The 17,444-nt window shown below is 40.7% G+C and overlaps 1 protein-coding gene across 3 annotated transcripts in view; it reads left to right on the forward strand.

Annotated features, from left to right (window-relative positions):
* Window positions 1–554: 554 nt before the first annotated feature.
* CDH26 (cadherin 26) overlaps window positions 555–17,444 on the forward strand; it is a 162,169-nt gene continuing 145,279 nt past the window's right edge. For all 3 annotated transcript variants that reach the window (XM_088442571.1, XM_088442587.1, XM_088442582.1), the window contains exon 1: window positions 555–808. In XM_088442571.1, the coding sequence (XP_088298697.1) occupies window positions 770–808 (39 nt within the window). In that variant the 5' untranslated portion in view covers window positions 555–769. The remainder of the gene's footprint in view (window positions 809–17,444) is intronic.

The raw sequence follows: 17,444 nt of genomic DNA on the forward strand, positions 1-17,444 counted from the left end.
CTTGGTTGTATTTGAGCCTGCAGTGATCGCAGTGCTTGCGGTGGGGTAGAGTCTACCTCAAGGGCTGCGTGCAGCTCCGATGGTTCTCGATGTTACTGACTAATCATACACTGGAGATGACGTGTGCTAAGAAAGAAAAGTGGGCGTCTTTACACTGGTGTGCGCTCACTGCCATTGCTCTCTAAGACATAGAGGGCATCCTTAAGCCAGACAGTGCGATCGCAGAATTTGCATACCCGGCCTCTTTTGGATGCGAGCAATCGCGGCTTAGTGTCCGGGTCTGAATCGGCCCCAGAGTGGGCACCTGCATTTTCTTTTTTCTGCATTTAAATAATTCACTAAAAGGGTTCTTTTACAATTTCTCCTGAACCTTTCTTTTGGCAGCACATTTACTTCCAGTAGATGAATAACAAAGGGAAGGACTTAACCAGTGTAACTTGTTCTGGCATGGCAGTAGTTAAAGGACTATTACGCTGACTGGGGGTTGTGCTCATACCAGTACACTAATGTGTACACTACAGGAAAGAAGGTGTGTCTGATTGACACTGAGGATCAGGTTAAGTGCAGGGGTGATGTTGTTGTTGATTGAGGGAATTTTGTAGCTGAGCACAGTGAATTAAAGAGTAGATCAGAAAGAAGGTGTAGAATCTGGTATAACTGGTCTGAATGAGGACCTCCAAGCTATTTATGAACGGTGCAGATATTCCCGGTAAGCACAACTCCAGGCTACAAGCAGGCGTGTGATCTCCTTACAGAGAGAAACAGAGAAATGAAGAGTCTTCAGCTGCTGCTTGTCTTACCTTTCCTGGTGAGTTGGGGAATGCCCATTGTCTGTTTCATTATTACCTGTAAGAAATTGGAGCAATATGCCTGTTAAGGCCCCCATACATCAGCAATTGATTGCAGCAATTCTGCAATTTGCAATCGATTGTGTATAAAAATCTGTCCCTTTTTCAATCGATTACAGATTGCAGAATTGCCACAATCGATTGAAAAAGGGAAAGATTTTTATACACAATCGATTGCAAATTGCAGAATTGCTGCAATCAATTGCTAATGTATGGGGGCCTTTATATATCATATTACAATGTATAAATGTAATGGTCAGCAAGATAACTGCATTCCATGTTTATATATGTATCACTTTTTCACTAGAAATGGTGGAAAATAACATTGGATGGAGGTTACAAAAAGCTGCTGAATCCTGCCTTTACATTAAAATTAGTATTATTATATGTGCATGTAATTAATTATGGATGTGGTGCACTGAAATCTAACAGTGAACCGTGAGCACTTCATTAATAAAGACATCGCCATGGAAATGATGCATTCAGTAATCGCTTATTGTAATGCATATTTATTATTAACCTTGCTTTTTATTGTACAATATAATGTAATTGTAAATTGGTATCATGGGCTTTAACATTAGACCTCTATTATACCAACTTTGAAAGTACAGTCAAATCCTTGTTTCCACTTTTTTCCACTTTCATCTTATCCAATATTACATTTTAATGTCTATTTTCTCTAATTTTACACTATATTTACCTGCGACTTATACCACTTTTTTCAACATTTTACACATTTCCCCTTGCTTTATTATCCTGCAATGTGTTTTATTTTCTATCAAGTTCCTTCCAGGATTCTATGCATTTTAAGTGTATTTGTACTTATGCTAGAGGTGGAAGAGTGGGTGTCGTAGACAGCATATAAAAACAACATTAATTTACTAGTGACTGCTAGAAACAATCCTTATTTTATAACTAAAACATTTTACTGGTTGCTATGTACAACATATCCTCAGATTCATGTATTATTCATTAATTTATATTTAAACAAAGCTTTTCTTAGACATACAGTAGTTTTCTATTGTGTTTGGATAAAATTGGGCATGTCACTAGAGTGTGAGCTCTTAGGTTAAATTTACTAAAGTGAGTGTTTTCCCATAACAACCAATCAGATTCTAGCTATTATCTTCTAGAAGGTGCTAGTTAAATGTTAATTAGAATCTGATTGGTTGCCATGGGCAACAGCTCCACTTCTAAAAAACTCTCATGTTAGTAAATTTACCCCTTACGGTATTATATCAATCATGACTAAAACAATCCTTTAGTCAGTCATTGCATTACAACATTCTTAGAGCTAGAATAAGCAATCAGGAATTTGGGGTCTTGTCATATGGCAGTTAGAAAAGTGTAGTGTTTATTACAGTGGAATTGCTTCTCTTCCCTGTCACTAAAGAACACTTCAGCTCTGTAACTGCTGCAGGAAATATCCTAAAAGTGCTTTTATGGGACAGGGAGCAGTTTTTTCTAAACTTTAAAGGTGCCGCTAGACTTGTTTTGCATTAAATATTACTGCCCTTTTAAATCTGACAGTCAAAAGTATTTAATTCCTATGAAATGTATGTGTATTTTTCTCCTTGTTATTTATTGTGTGATCTGAAATGTATTAATTTTAAACTATTGTTATTATTATGGATTAAATATATACTTTTTATTTAAGCATAAGCCCTGTCTTGGATATATTATTAAATCACCAAGCACTTTATGTGGGACAATAACTAATTATTTATCTATCTATTGTATTTATTTTTTAAGACACTTAGCACTTTAGTAATTGTCCATCTAAGGAATAATATTGTGTATAAAGCACCTTGGCCGCTCACTTTCAACCCCTGTGTACAATATATATATATAAATTTAGTGCACACATATTCTGCAGTGCTTTACAGAGAAGATATCAGTCACTCACATCAATCCCTGCCCCAGTGGATCTTATACTTTATTTTCCCTATATCAATGACACACATACAAACATTTTTTTTTTTTGCCAGAAGCCAATTAACCTACCAATATGTTTTTGGACTGTGGGAGGAAACTCATGTAAAAACTATAAGTACATACAAATTCAACACAGATGCATGACCAGTAACTCATGTTTTCAGTTCTGTGAGGCAGTAATGCTAACCAATACGCCATCCATGCTGCTCCTATGATAGTGATTCAACTATGAACAGGGAGGTTTTTTTTAACTGGAAATGCAGAGCCTAGTATTACATTATGGACTCAAAACATTCAAAATGCCTTATAATGATCATGAAATGCCCAATAATTGTCCTGAAATTACTAGATATCATAGTAAATTAAGTTGGAACATAACAGCTAATGGCTTGTGTGCATGCAAGTTATTTTCCACCCAAGTGAATAAACCCAGTGACCCAAAGTGATCCGATACCTGAGTTTGTCCAGTTTCACTTGTGTTGCCAAAATTCCAGTGATCCTGCCGCTCTGATCTTCATGCAGCACGTTTAGGCATGCTAAAATTCTAACAGACTCAACTGCTATAGAAACAGGAATAAAATATGTGAAAAATACTACATGAAGCTTGCAACAATAAAGTCATTAAGTCTCCCAGCACCCCAGTTGTAGATACAACACCACAGCTCCACTTGCAAGTCCCTCAATTTGCAAGTTTTCCCTAATCAGGAGAGAATTTGCATGTCACCACTGTGTAGTGGCATCATCACCCCTAGGTAGTGTCAAGCACTTCGTCTGATCCACACCCATCCCTTCCCTTAAAAATAGCCCTTGCAGGAACAACATTCAACACATATTTTATTCCTATTTTTACTATTGTGAGTTTTGTTAGATATTTTTATTGATGCTATAGATTCTACCTATTATATTCTAGAGGGTGCTAGATAAATGTTAAGTGGAATCTGATTGGTTGCTATGGGCAACATCTCCACTTCTAAAAGTCCGCACTTTAGTAAATATACCCTAAGTCACATTTTATTTTCCATCCAAAAATGGACATTGCACAGCAAACATCTTTTTATGTCTGAATACATATTTTATTTAAAAACATATCTGCTGTATATCTTGTTTAAACGTAGTAGTAGGATCCCGCAAGAAAACTCTATAATGCTTAATGTTATTTAATTGTTTTTGTCACCTATGCTACCTACTAATATTATTATAGTTATTAACATTTATGGGTCTTGCCTGCTTTGCAATTCGGTTTGATCTTTATTCTATACTAGCTGTTGTGCGCGGCTTCGCCCACGATGATATCGCTTCTGCCAACATTTTTCTTATTTGAGGTGTTCTAATCGTACTGCTTTGAATAGGGGCCCTGTCGCGAGAGTGGCCCATGTGACCAGTAGCGCTATACAGACTGGTGGCAGCAGCTCTCACCCACCACTCACACCAATGTCACCGTGTGCCCTGTACACAGACTGCCACAGTATGTAGCCTGTCCTATTCAAGTGAACGTGGGCCGAAAGCACCTCTCCCCCCACTCCTTACTGACCGCACGCATGGTGCCACACCGATCTCTTGCATTGATGATGTCAATAAATTTAGTTTTTGTTATTGCTCAGCTTTATCTTGACAGATTGAGATGAAATAAATTACAGGTTATTTCTAGGACTTTCCACTACAAAATGATGCAGTTTTCATGAAATTCAGTTCAGTAGTTTGTGCTCCAATTGGAATAGACAGAAACAACACTCTTATAATATTTATATAGATAACCTTTATGACAGCCTTATCTGCTCTTTATCAGGATGGAAATTGACTTGTTAAGATTTCATAAGAGCTTTTATGTTACTGATCTGCGAGATGCATAAATATCCCAGTGTACACATACATTTCGTCCACTCTTATTTGAATAAATGTTTCAAGAAAGCATTAGAAATAATAGGGACATCCTCATCCTTTTATTTTTGCTTCTTACACTTTTTAATCTCCAAATTAGTAATACTGCACATATATCTCCCTCAGGCAAAGCTCATGATATATTGTATATTGCTTAGTGTTAGAGAAATTCTATTCACTTTATAATCTAAAGTCTCCCTTCTGAATTTCTGCAATTTAATCTCTAACTGCCATCAGTCATTGATAGTTCATTTCCCACAAAATGTAGGACTCTAAGTACTCAATCATAGTGAAGTATCTAAGCTCGTCTGTCCTTTTATTTAGAATCTCCAGGATCTGCATCAAACTTATAATACCTAGTACTTTAATCAAACAAAGACAGCATGAAAATTCAGATGCATCTGTTATCAGTCTGTGACAACTAAAAAGTCTCTACATTTCGGAATTTCGGAATGAAACTCCGAGAGGAAAACAGTATGCGATGGTTCAGGGACCACACTGTCCTTTTCATCACATGCTCATTTCCATGTGTAATACAAATCACAAGAGCTGCTTTGTGTACAAATGTTAAGCCATTTAAAATTATACTGATAATGCATATATCTCATACTTACCTACTCTCCCGGAAGGTGCAGGAGACTCCTGATTTTGCGGGTAGTCCCAGGACCCCAGGAGAGTGGGTGGATCTCCCGCATCCCACCCACTTTTTGGTGAAGTGGGCAGGATGGGGGAGTTAATACAGAGAATCGCGGGTCTGTGGACAATGGACTGGGCTAACATTGTGCAAATCGGCCCAGTGCATCTCATTGCCGTGCTTTTTCCAGAGAGAAGAACATAAAGTCAATAAGTATGATATATCTGATACAACCTTTTTCTTTCCAACAAGTTAGCTTGTAAAGGTTCCATACCAACGTCCACATTTTCTATCATTGTTGCAATAACTGATGTCACAGTGTAGACATACAAGATCAGCTTGCATTGAAACAATATTGCATTATTCATTCAATGTCTGTGTTAGGAAATGAGGCAGATCTGCTTCAGAGACCACAGGACACTAGAACTGTAGTTAGCATGTATTTACACCACTGACACTAACTCAGATCTGAACAAACAGCATGGCCACCTGGAGGTTTCCAGGGCAAAGACTGGTTATCAAGAAGGTCACTTCAGCCAACTGCCATACATACTACAACCTGTTCTCCTATTGGACAGTGGCTGTATAAAAACCTTTGTAGCACTGGCGAGGTTGCATTTTCACAAACTGTGACAGGGTTTGTAACTTCAGAACAACGTTCTTTACTTGTGGGTCATAGCCGCAAAAGTTGCCTAATGATGTTTGAACTAGACCAGAGTAATTCTATTTTGCAGCACTGTTGTGCGATAGACATAAACATTATAATTATAAATCATTTTGTAATTTAGTTTGGCTTTTTATTAAAATGCTTTTTATAGTCATATATTTAGCACAAAGACAAATCTATTTCGAGTGTGGTAATCTCTGGCTCCCTAGTGATCCTTTCTGCTTGTGACTTTGTATAGTACATGTTGGTATTGTATTCAGTGGCATTCCAAAGTTTGTTTTAGTTGCTAAGCTTGAAAAAACTTTCAGTTGTTTTTTGTGGAGTGCTGTAATGTTTGAGAATTTCAGACCACTCAGCCAGCCTTCCATGGAACTGGTGATAAAAGAACCAGTGTCAGGACAGAATGAAGGCGTCATTACCCAACTCCCCAGGCATTGTTTGTAGACAGTTTTGTCCACAAAGGGGGGAGGAAAATACATGTCACATGTGCTCTAACCAGATATTTTACATTTCTCCCTAATGTATGTTCTTGTCATAGCTCAGAGGTTCCCAAACTTTTCTGAATCACGGCGCCCTAGAGTATCAGCATTGTTTTCACGGCACCCCTAAGCCAAAAGTTTGTTATTGATAAATTCTGAAAAAAATGTAGTGAAGTAGTAAAGTGAAGTAAATAGCGCTTACCTGTCATCCTTAGGTTCAGTTATGTGACTGAGACAGGTATGTGCTTCTGCTTGTCCACATATTTACATTACATTGACCATAAAGAATTTGATTTGGTGATGGACCACCAACCTGAGGCTCCCCTGCAAGTGTCCTGAGGCACCCCAGGGTGCTGCGGCGCACAGTTAGGGAACCACTGTCATAGCTAGTTTCTATAATAGTGCTAGTAAGATTGCTTCCATTGTTTGATACGACTTCCCAAGAATCTCATCATTTACTCCCAGATCTGTTCTGTTATTTTACTTAAACTTTGATAATAAAAGCAGTAACTTGGCCTAATGGCAAGCAGGCTTGACGACAGGGGAGTACAAGGGGTACACCCGTGCCAGGCCCCGAAGGTCCTGAGGGGCTTCAGTAAAGAGGGTTCAGGGGTACAAATGGCATCTTGCGTGGATCCGTGGCTAATAGTAAACAATAAATTAACCGTCCCTCCCCTCCCGGCGGCCGCACGTGGCACGTGTATTCTATGAAAGCCCCCCCACCCTCAAGTTAAACACGGTGGCCTCATCACCGTGTCCAAACCGAGTGCACTGTGGTGTGGTAATGGCGCATATCGCGTCGTGATGTAGTAACGTCACTGCGCATAACACTACGTGGCTGCGCTGCTCCTTCCCTCTCCCCGGACTGCTGCTGTCCATCCACCGAGGAGCAGCAGTGAAGGAGGAAATCGAACTGACCACCGCTGGGCACACACACAGACAGCACACTAGTTCAGTTCATGCTGTGCTGTGCCTGCAGCGCTGCAGCTCCACTGTCCCAGCGGCTGTTTGTGGGGGTTACATCCATGACAGGGTATTTTTTACTTTATTTTAAGATTGATATCGGTTATTGACATGAGAGTGAGTGTCCCTTTTCCTCATTTTACATATAGCTCCAGCCTCCTGCTCAATATGTGCATAACTAGAGGGTTTATATATATTTTTAAAGAAAACCCTCCCCTTATGCACATATTGAGCTGGAGGCTGGAGCTATATGTAATCTATCTATCTATCTATCTATCTATCTATCTATCTATCTATCTATCTATCTATCTATCTATCTATCTATCTATCTATCTATCCTGATGGCAAGGTATATACAGATGTGCCATCATACATTCTTGCTGCAGTCGTGCCAAACAGCCCCTCTTGGTGCATTTGACTCTGCTAGCACCGGGCGTCTTTTTGCATATTTTTATTCGAAAATGCGTTTTGCAATGTGATGTACTAGGATGTACCAGACTGTGCTGATTAATTTGATATGTATCACTTGTATATCTGTGTGTGCCTGAGTCTCTGAATCTGTATATGAAGTGCTACAATGCAGCGGCCGCAGCTTTTTTTCTACACCAAGTTCCGCTGTGCTTCATATACAGACTCAGTCACACAGACATATACAAGTGTCACTTATCAAGTTAATCAGTATATTCTCCTGGTGAGTACTAGTACATCGCATTGTGGCTAAGACACATTTTCGGGTAAAAAAGACGACCGGCATCTCACGGCACATGGCATATTTAGGCTATATGTATGAGGACACATCTGTATATGTTATCATTGGGGTTGGGGTTTGGCAGATCAGGACAGATCCAATAATAATGATACCAGAACAGGAAAAGATATGGGAGAAATAACTCCTTATGTTTGCTCATAGCCTGAACAGGAGGATAACATATTTAATAAATTAGCATAGCAAACATTTGGGCTAGTGTCATGTTAAATCTACAGTTCCTTTGGGCACAGATGTTCTTTGTAGTGAGATCCTAACACTCCCAAACTACTATTCCAAACACGGTTATTACACTTCTATGGACAAATAAATTAATTGCTCATTGGTTTTAGTGGAGTTTTGGTTCCTTAGAATGGATAACCCTTATAGGCTTGATCATAGCCCATATAGGCAGGTCAAACTACCAACAAAGGGCCTGATTCAGAGTTGTACACTAATGCCACGGCTGCTAATTTGTATGTAAGACTGCGAAAATATGCAAATGTCGCTGCTGCAAGAATTCGTATTAAGACGCTCACAGATGGCTTCTCAAATCTAAGCGACTCCGTACAAAGGTGCAGCATTTGTCGCAGATCAGTCGATTATCGGAGTTCTTGGTAACCCTATGGGTACTCAGAGTGGCTGCCGGAACAGAGACGGAGAAGCCATTTTACTGCATTTGGGATCGTAGTCGCAGGCTGAAACACCTCTGCATTTTATAGTAGCCACCCCTCCCATTGCCACTCACAAAAGTCCCTGCCTTGCGATCACTTTGCAAATAAATCCTGACTGCGTGCGACAATGGCAATGAAACTTGATGCATGCACAGTGTCACTCACATGCATGCACAGACCACTGATCACTATTAATATGTGTAACCATTGGCATTGCGTCCAATGAGACCCAAAGTACAAATCCTAAGTATGCATTAGTAAAGGGAAAATTTCCTATTTATGCTCTTTTTTCTTCTGTAATGTCCACATTGTAAACCAAAATAAACTATCCCAAGATAGGACCAAAAGCCATATAAATGTAGAGTACTTGAGTACACTCAGAAGTAAATCTGGTGTAACTAATCTATATCTACAGTACGCTGTATTTGCATAAAATAATGGTGCCCCAAAAGGTAAGTTTTGTAAGTTCTATTCTGTAAAACCCCATTCTAGACTGGGATCCTTTTAATAGAATTTCTATGACCATTATGCTGTTGTTATGGCATGTGAAAGCACACTGTAGTACTGACAAGGTAGACTTCTGTGCCCTGCAATCCCTATAACATACTTGCCTACTTTTCTTTTCTCCTCTACCCTGGAGAGTTTCCGTAGGGGACACGCAGGTGGCCATTATGGGGGTGGGACGGATAGTGTAATCACGCCCCCTCTCAGCCATACCATCAGGAAATGAATGGGATGCGGTAATGGAAATGGTAGCAAGGACTCTTCCAGGAAGTTAGCAAAATTCAGGAGTCACCTGGATGTTCTGGTAGCCAGTACAATTTTTTGCCCTGTGGGGAGAGAGAGAGAGAGATGTTATTTCTTTCCTTTCTGCACTAATAAATTTGAATAACCACATGTGCCAATCCACTGCACTTCTAGAAGAGACTTGCACAGCAGTTCGGTCACACTTCTAGTATTTCTTTGCTAGAATTACTCATGTGGGCTATCTCGGCCTAATTAGACCAGCACCAGCAACTTAATTCTGACCAATACAATCTAGACTGCTTTTACATTCCACATGACATGGCTGTAAAACAGACATTTCTTATATTAAGCATGTTTAAATGTCTGCAGGGTGTAGGTGATGTCAGTAGTAGTATTAAAAAGTCTGATCCCTGGAGCTATCATTATTTTATAGTCTTCTATACTTAATAAACAATTAAATAGAGACTATGGGCCTGATTCAGACCCGTTCGAGAGCGCTGAGCACTCGCAAGCGTGTCGATGTTGGCCCAGTGCGCATGCGCACGAGGGAGCCGGCTCCGTTGTGCGCATGCGCGAGACCCGGATAGCGATGGCCAAGCCGTCACTATGGGTCTCGCTACAAAGGGTGCGTGCTGTCAATGGTGAGTGACAGCACGCCCCCTTTGGTGGGCGTGCCAGGGGCGTGGCTGGCCAGATGGAGGCGTTCCCACAGTGATGTCAGTGGGAGTGCTCTCGGCTCTGGTAGAGCCGAAAGCACTCCAGGGCTTGCGGCAACGAGACCCTACCACAAGGGTCTCGTCGCAAGCCCGATGGTCGCGATGGTCTTGACCATCGCGACCATCTTTTTGGCCGCTCGCTATAGCTGTGGGTGGTCACCCACAGCTATGCGAGCGGCCAGAAGGCCGCTAAAAAAAAACAGAGGGCCGGCCCTGATTCAGAGCGAGCTCTCTTTCAGAGCGTCCGGCTCTGAATCAGGGCCTCTGTTTTCTTCCTTCCATATAAAAACAAGTCTAAGGAGTCTATTTACTAAGCAGTGTTAGGAGACAGAGTGAAAAGTGATAAGGTGCTAGCCAATCAGCTCCTAACTGCCATCTCATAGGCTGTGTTTGAAAAATGACAGACAGCTGGGAGCTGATTGGCTGGCACCTTATCACTTTTCACACTGTCTCCTAACACTGCTTAGTAAATAGACTCCTTAGTATCCTTAAGATCTATAAGTACTTAGTGATGTTTTGGTAGATTCAGAGGGCAAGCATATTAAGTGATGAGGGTCAGATGTATGAAGCTCTGGGAAGTTGGAGAGTGAAAGTGGAGAGTGAAATATCAACCAACCAATCAGCTCCCAACTGTCATTTTTCAAACACAGCCTGTAACATGACAGTTAGAAGCTGATTGGTTGGTCGTTTATCACTCTCCACTTTATTGCTTTCCAGAGCTTCATACATCTGCCCCAAAGGTGTCACGAGAGCAAAAATACATAATGTGTCTTAATAAACTTAGACCAATTGCATCATTTTATGTATATTTGTAAAATGTTTAGGTATCAGAAAAACATGATTTAAGGTATATACATATTTGCCCTCACTTTGCACCATGTCCTGTTTTTCGGATGTACATTCCAGTGGAATAAGGCTACAACACAAAGTCAAAATAGGGAAAATAATTTTCTGTGAAATGCCGCTGAACACACTTCAGTGTAGCAGATACATTAAAACCACCTGCCTAATATTGTGTATGTCCCCCTCTTGCGCCAAAACAGCTCCATGTTATTAAGAAAAAATGGGCAAGTATAAGGATCTGAGCGACTTTGAAAAGGGCTAAATTGTGATTGTTAGGTGACTGGGTCAGAGCATTTCAAAACTTGCTGCTACATACTCCTTCCTCCCTGCCTACCCCATTTGTTTCACCCCTGTTTGTCTGTCCCTCCCCCTGAGAATGTAAGCTCCTATAAGCAGGGCCCTCTACCCTCTTGTGCTTCTCCTTACTCTACCTTCACCTACTTCTTACTCTCTACCAGGGCACCCAACACTTGGTTGCTTTGCATTGTTGCTTATCTGGGTGTTATGGTAGCGAATGTAGCAATGTATATTATCCATGTCCTGTAATGTATTGTACTGTACTGTAAGTCCCTGTAAATCAATCTATTTGTTTATGTACTTTGTAAGGCACTGGGGAACACTTGTGGCGCCATATAAATAAACGATAATAATAATAATAATAATTTCTAACATGGCAGGTCTTGTTCATTGTATGCAGTGGTTAGTATCTACCAAAAGTGGTCCAAGGAAGGACAACTGGTGAACTGGGGACACGGTCGTGGGCACCTAAGGCTAAATTATGAGTGCCGGAAGCAAAGGCTATCCAACCATAGAGCTTCTGTAGCACATATTGCTGAAAAGATAATGCTGGCTATGATAGAAAGGTGTCAGAACACACAGCATAGTTGCAGACCAGTCAGTGTGACCATGCTGACCCCTGTCCACCATCGAAAGTGCCTACAATGGGCACGTGATTGTCAGAGCTGGACCATGGAGCAATAGAAGAAGGTGGCCTGGTCTGATGAATCACGGCAGGGTGCCTGTGCGTGATTTATCTGGGGAAGAGATGGCACTTGGATGTACTATAGGAAGAAGGCAAGCTGGAGGAGGCAGTGTGATGGGTCATGGAATTCATGGGGATTTTACTTTTGACACGTACCACCTACCTAATTATTGTTGCAGACCAAGTACACCCTTCATGGCAACACTGCAAAAATTGTTTGGGAATGGTTTGAGGAAAATGACAAAGAGTTCAAGGTGTTGACTTGGCCGCTAAATTCCACAGATCCCAATCTGATCCAGCAACCGTGGGAGGTGCTGGAAAAACAAGTGCAATGTTTTTTTATGGATCCTATTCTATTCTATTTATGGTTTCTATTCTATTCTAAACACCGGGGGTTTGGTGGTGGTTTTGCAGTGGTTTCTAAATGACAGCCCTGTTCTATTCTATTCTAAAATGTGTTTTGATGGCAGTTTTGCAGCGGTTTTGGACTTAGTAAATCTGCACATAGCAAAACCGCCGCCAAACCACAGTCAAAACACATTTTAAAATAGAATAGAACAGGGCTGTCATTTAGAAACCACTGCAAAACCGCCACCAAACCCACAGGGTTTAGAGTAGAATAGAAACCGCCACCAAACCGCCGGGGTTTAGAATAGAATAGAAACCACCGTCAAACCACCGCTTAGTAAATTTTGCCCAAAGAATCAGAATGACCAATGATATGAATGAAACCAACAATCAATTTTTCTCAGTTGTTAAGTTTTCGAAAATGCTTATCTCTAGCTTTAGGGCAGAACGGTGGCACAGTTTGTAGCATTGCTGCCGATCAAAGTAGTAGGTGTGTTAACTGGCTTCTGGCGAAATGTGTGTGTGTGTGTTAGGGAATTTAGAATGTAAGCTCTAATGAAACAATGACGAATGTAAATAGTGCAGTATTTATGGAAAAAGCTGCGTAGTAACGGTGATGCTATAGAAATAAATGATAATACATAATTTTTAGTCCATACCTGAAATAATCATTAAAGTATTACAATAATGTAGCAAATATCCTGAAATAATATACACGATTGATACACACACATATATTAAAAAAAAGTGAACACCTCTATTTTGTTTGTAATTTGCCATGACTGACTTGTTTTGTGGTGTCTAATGAAACTAGATAGTCTTGTTAAATGCTAAAGTATTAAACTGCACAATAACAAAGCAAAGACCAGCTGTAATATGAGACCTAATTATGTCACAAGGAAATACCTAAGCAAGCGTATACCTTCAATAAATGTGTGTAGAGTTATGCATGAGTGCCTGTGCAGAAACTTGGCTGGACAGGCAAACACTCAGGTTATAAAATTTGTAATTTGGCCAAGTAAAGCACTAAATGGACCAAATATGATTAAGGTGCAGGCAGCTTTTCCGGTTCCAGTGCTAACCACACTTCAGTTGCATCAGAAACCAACTCCAATTTTAATATGTTTTTGGACTGTGGGGAGAAATCCACAGAAACACACATAAAAGATACAGATGTACTAAGCTCTGGAAAGTGATAAATTGGACAGTGATAAACTACCAGCCACTCAGCTCCTAAAGGGGCCTGTCCATTACCCGACTTTGTGAACAATCCGACCAAAACCAGGAGGTTTTGGTCGCATTGTTCACAAAGTCGGGTAATGGATAGCCGGCAAGGACTAGCGATGTGCGTGCACGCTGGGTCCTTGCCGTCCCTGACTATCTACTGTACATGCCCATCAACCTGACAACGCTCGTCAGGTTCGGCATGTTCAGGGATAGGAGGTCGGGCTCTTTCACTGAATGATGTTCACTGAACGCCGCTCAATGTGGGCACCGCACCTTGACGACCTGAATGTCTGAAAGCTAGACATTCAGACTTCCAGGTCGCCTAAAGGATAGGCACCTTTACTGTCATTTTCCAATGACAAAAGCTGATTGGTTGGTAGTCTATCACTCTCCAATTTATCACTTTTCAGAGCTTAGTACAGTACATCTGCCCCACAGGGAGGTGTATCAAACATTGGAGAGAGATAAAGTGGAGAAAAATAAAGTACCAACCAATCAGATCCTAACTGTAATTTTTGAAATTCAGCCTGTAAAATCACAGGAGCCGATTGGTTGGTATTTATCTCTTACCACTTTAACTCTCTCAAAGGTTTGATATGTCCCCCCCACACACTCCATACAGATACTGTTGAAATTTATGGTTTTACAGTGCTGCCTGCATTTGAAATATGAATAGTTATTCATCTATTTGAATTGATTTTAACCGTTGATAAAGCTATTTCTGTTTTTCAGAACTGTAGTATTATCTATTCCTTGCTAGCTAGTGTTGTTGGAGCAATTTTATTTTTGTTTAAAGTGTTATTTAATGATGTTTCTATAAATAGCCTTACCCAGTGGGCTGCATATAGAAACTTAATGCCTGCAGCATACTTACTGATAAAGCCTGAACATGAGCAGCAAAAATGTAGGAAATGTACTGTGCATTACTTATTATTGAATGTTTTTGGTATAATAATTATAGGATCGCTGTTAAGATCGCAGCTGCGTTTACGCACGCAGACCCACTGCGAAAATATGCTAATGCTAATGAATGCTAGGCAAAGCCGTCACACAGCCAGCATAGAGATGCCCACTGCTGTCCATTACTGCTATCTCACATCCATAATACCTTGCAGCCCTGTGTATACATTGGTAACATCGGCCCCTCACTCACAATTACAACAGGTCTGACCTTACTCAGAAATTGCTAACCTCGTCGCACGCAGCGAGTACTCAAGCTGCTTATGCCATCGCAGTGGCTAATTTATGCATGCCCATGCAACAGTGCTCAAACGGACAGGCACGTCTGCGTTTCGACGTCACCACTCCCCCGCCACCACCCCAAACGCTCAGAGCCTGTTACTCACTCTGCGATGGATTCTTATCTGCATAGGTGATCACGGTGCGATTGCAAAACTTATGTCACGCACGCGCAGTACGGTGCATACGCATGTGCAGTACACACCATCGGCCGATCTGCATACGCTGTTGCGATCCGTAATGAATCAGGCCCTGTGTTCTAAACAACAGTATATCAGAGAAGAGAAAAAGGACTCCGTATGTGGGGCACACTCCTATAGAATTACCAAGCTATAAAAAATACCTTTTATTTAAATTCATTAAAAAGGAAAAGAGAAAAAAATGGCCAAAAATACCTATCAGATTGGACAATACAAACAAACAATTCTCCAATCGTAGGAGATACTCCTACGATTGGAGAATTGTTTGTTTGTTTGTATTGTCCAATCTGATAGGTATTTTTGGCCATTTTTTTCTCTTTTCCTTTTTAATGAATTTCAATAAAAGGTATTTTTTATAGCTTGGTAATTCTATAGGAATATGCCCCACATACGGAGTCCTTTTCCTCTTCTCCCTGATAAACTCAATTTACTCTGAGGCTGCACCTTCTACCTTTATTACTTTAAAACAATCTTTTTTACCCACCAATATTCCTGTGCAATCTAAACAACAGTGTCAGAACACCTACAATCAATATTAAGACTAAAGTGTACCCAGTGTCGGACTGAGGCATGAAGGGCCCACCGGGGGAAGGAAATGGTAAGGGCCCATGCTTAAAAGGTGTGGTTAGCTTCCAGAGGGTTGTAAACAGCCACCACAGAGGCTTGGCTAACCATTATAGTTGATATAGCCTGTAGACAACATGGATTCTACAATGCATGGTCTGTCTCTTAATGAATTCAAGTGGACTGTCTGAGACCTGACATTAGAAGAGGAGGTGGGGTCCTCCGGCAGTGGGGCCAACCGGGGATTTCCCCTGTACCTCTGTGGGCCAGTCCGACCCTGAGTGTACCCATTGCCTACACACAGTGCAGATAGTCATTTCGTAGACTGAACCAGTATTATTTAGAATGCAGCTTATCAATATCAGTTTATTAGGATTAGTGACTGAGGTAATTGCATGATGTTTTGAGGGAAATGCCAAATTTTGGAACAATTAAAAAAAAACCCGAAGCATAAATCCATTCTGCTCATTTTAGTAACTTAAAAATAATACTTTAAAATTAATACAACTCTACAAAATGAATGCTGATCAGCCCTCACATACAAGTAACATAAAAAAATTACAATTCATGTTACACAGTTGCTCATCCAGCACTTCATATCTCTCTCAGGAGTCAAGAAACTGAAGATCAGTCGCAGAAAACACTACAGCCAAAACATAAGTAAATAATACACTAGGGCAGTGGTTCACAACATTCTTGAATCATGGCGCCCTAAAGTATCAGCATTTTTTTTTCACGACACCCTTAGGCCAAATGTTTCTTATTATGAAATTCAAATAAACAAAAGTATGTGGATGCGTACAGCGCTATTTGCTGAATAATGTACTTAACTACAGATTACCCAATCCAATGGGATCACACACATGGATTACTCTTGAATCTAATTTACCCAAAAATCATTAGGACAAGACGATTAGACTTCAATTAAAAAGATAACACATTAATTATACACAATAGTTGAACATCAAAAGTTAGTGTCAGTAACACAATAAAATATATACAGATAAAATATACATGGATTCCCCTGACTCATACCATGTCTGGCTGGCGGTGTGTGCAAACGTATCCAGCAGATGAAACCATTATATTCAAGATCCTGACACCTTGTTACAGAAACACTTTAAATCAGAACTTTTGCATGATTTTTTTTTTTTATGCTAACGGGTAAATTAACCTATATTTTAATGTTTACAAACTAATAACCCAACTCCTACCTAACTGCAGATATAATCAGATTATTTATAGCCCACATGATTAGTTTCTTTAGCTATCTGACAACCTTTTCAACAGATCACAATCAACAATATTGAAGGGTAGACTGTCTATTAAACTGGTTTGCAACAACAAATTCTTGTAATTGTAATCAATCATTGTATACTCTGTTAGAGTGTCCATGAGACTCCAATATCAAGGTGACATTTCCTATCTCACCACAGATCAGGCAATTCCCAGTGAAAGTGGCTACATTTCTGTCAGGTAGGCCACAAATTGTTTCATTTGATCATCATCCTGTACAAAATATCAGTGGCGTAACTAGGGCAGGGAGAGCGGGGTGCGTGCCTTGGGCGCCGTTGGACCGGTGGTGCGGGGGGGCGCCGCCGGCCACGGTAACGGCCCGCCCGCCCTAGTTAGCCAGTGTAGCGCCGACCGCAATGAGTGCGGTCAGCGCTACACAGGACCGGTGCTAGGCTTCCAGCGCCCGTCCTGTGCTTCACAGCTGAGCCCGTTCCCTCCCCCTGAGCGCTTGCCCAATAG

This window comes from Taudactylus pleione, unplaced genomic scaffold (genome assembly GCF_031769625.1).
Source record: "Taudactylus pleione unplaced genomic scaffold, aTauple2 ptg000018l, whole genome shotgun sequence".
NCBI lineage: Eukaryota > Metazoa > Chordata > Amphibia > Anura > Myobatrachidae > Taudactylus > Taudactylus pleione.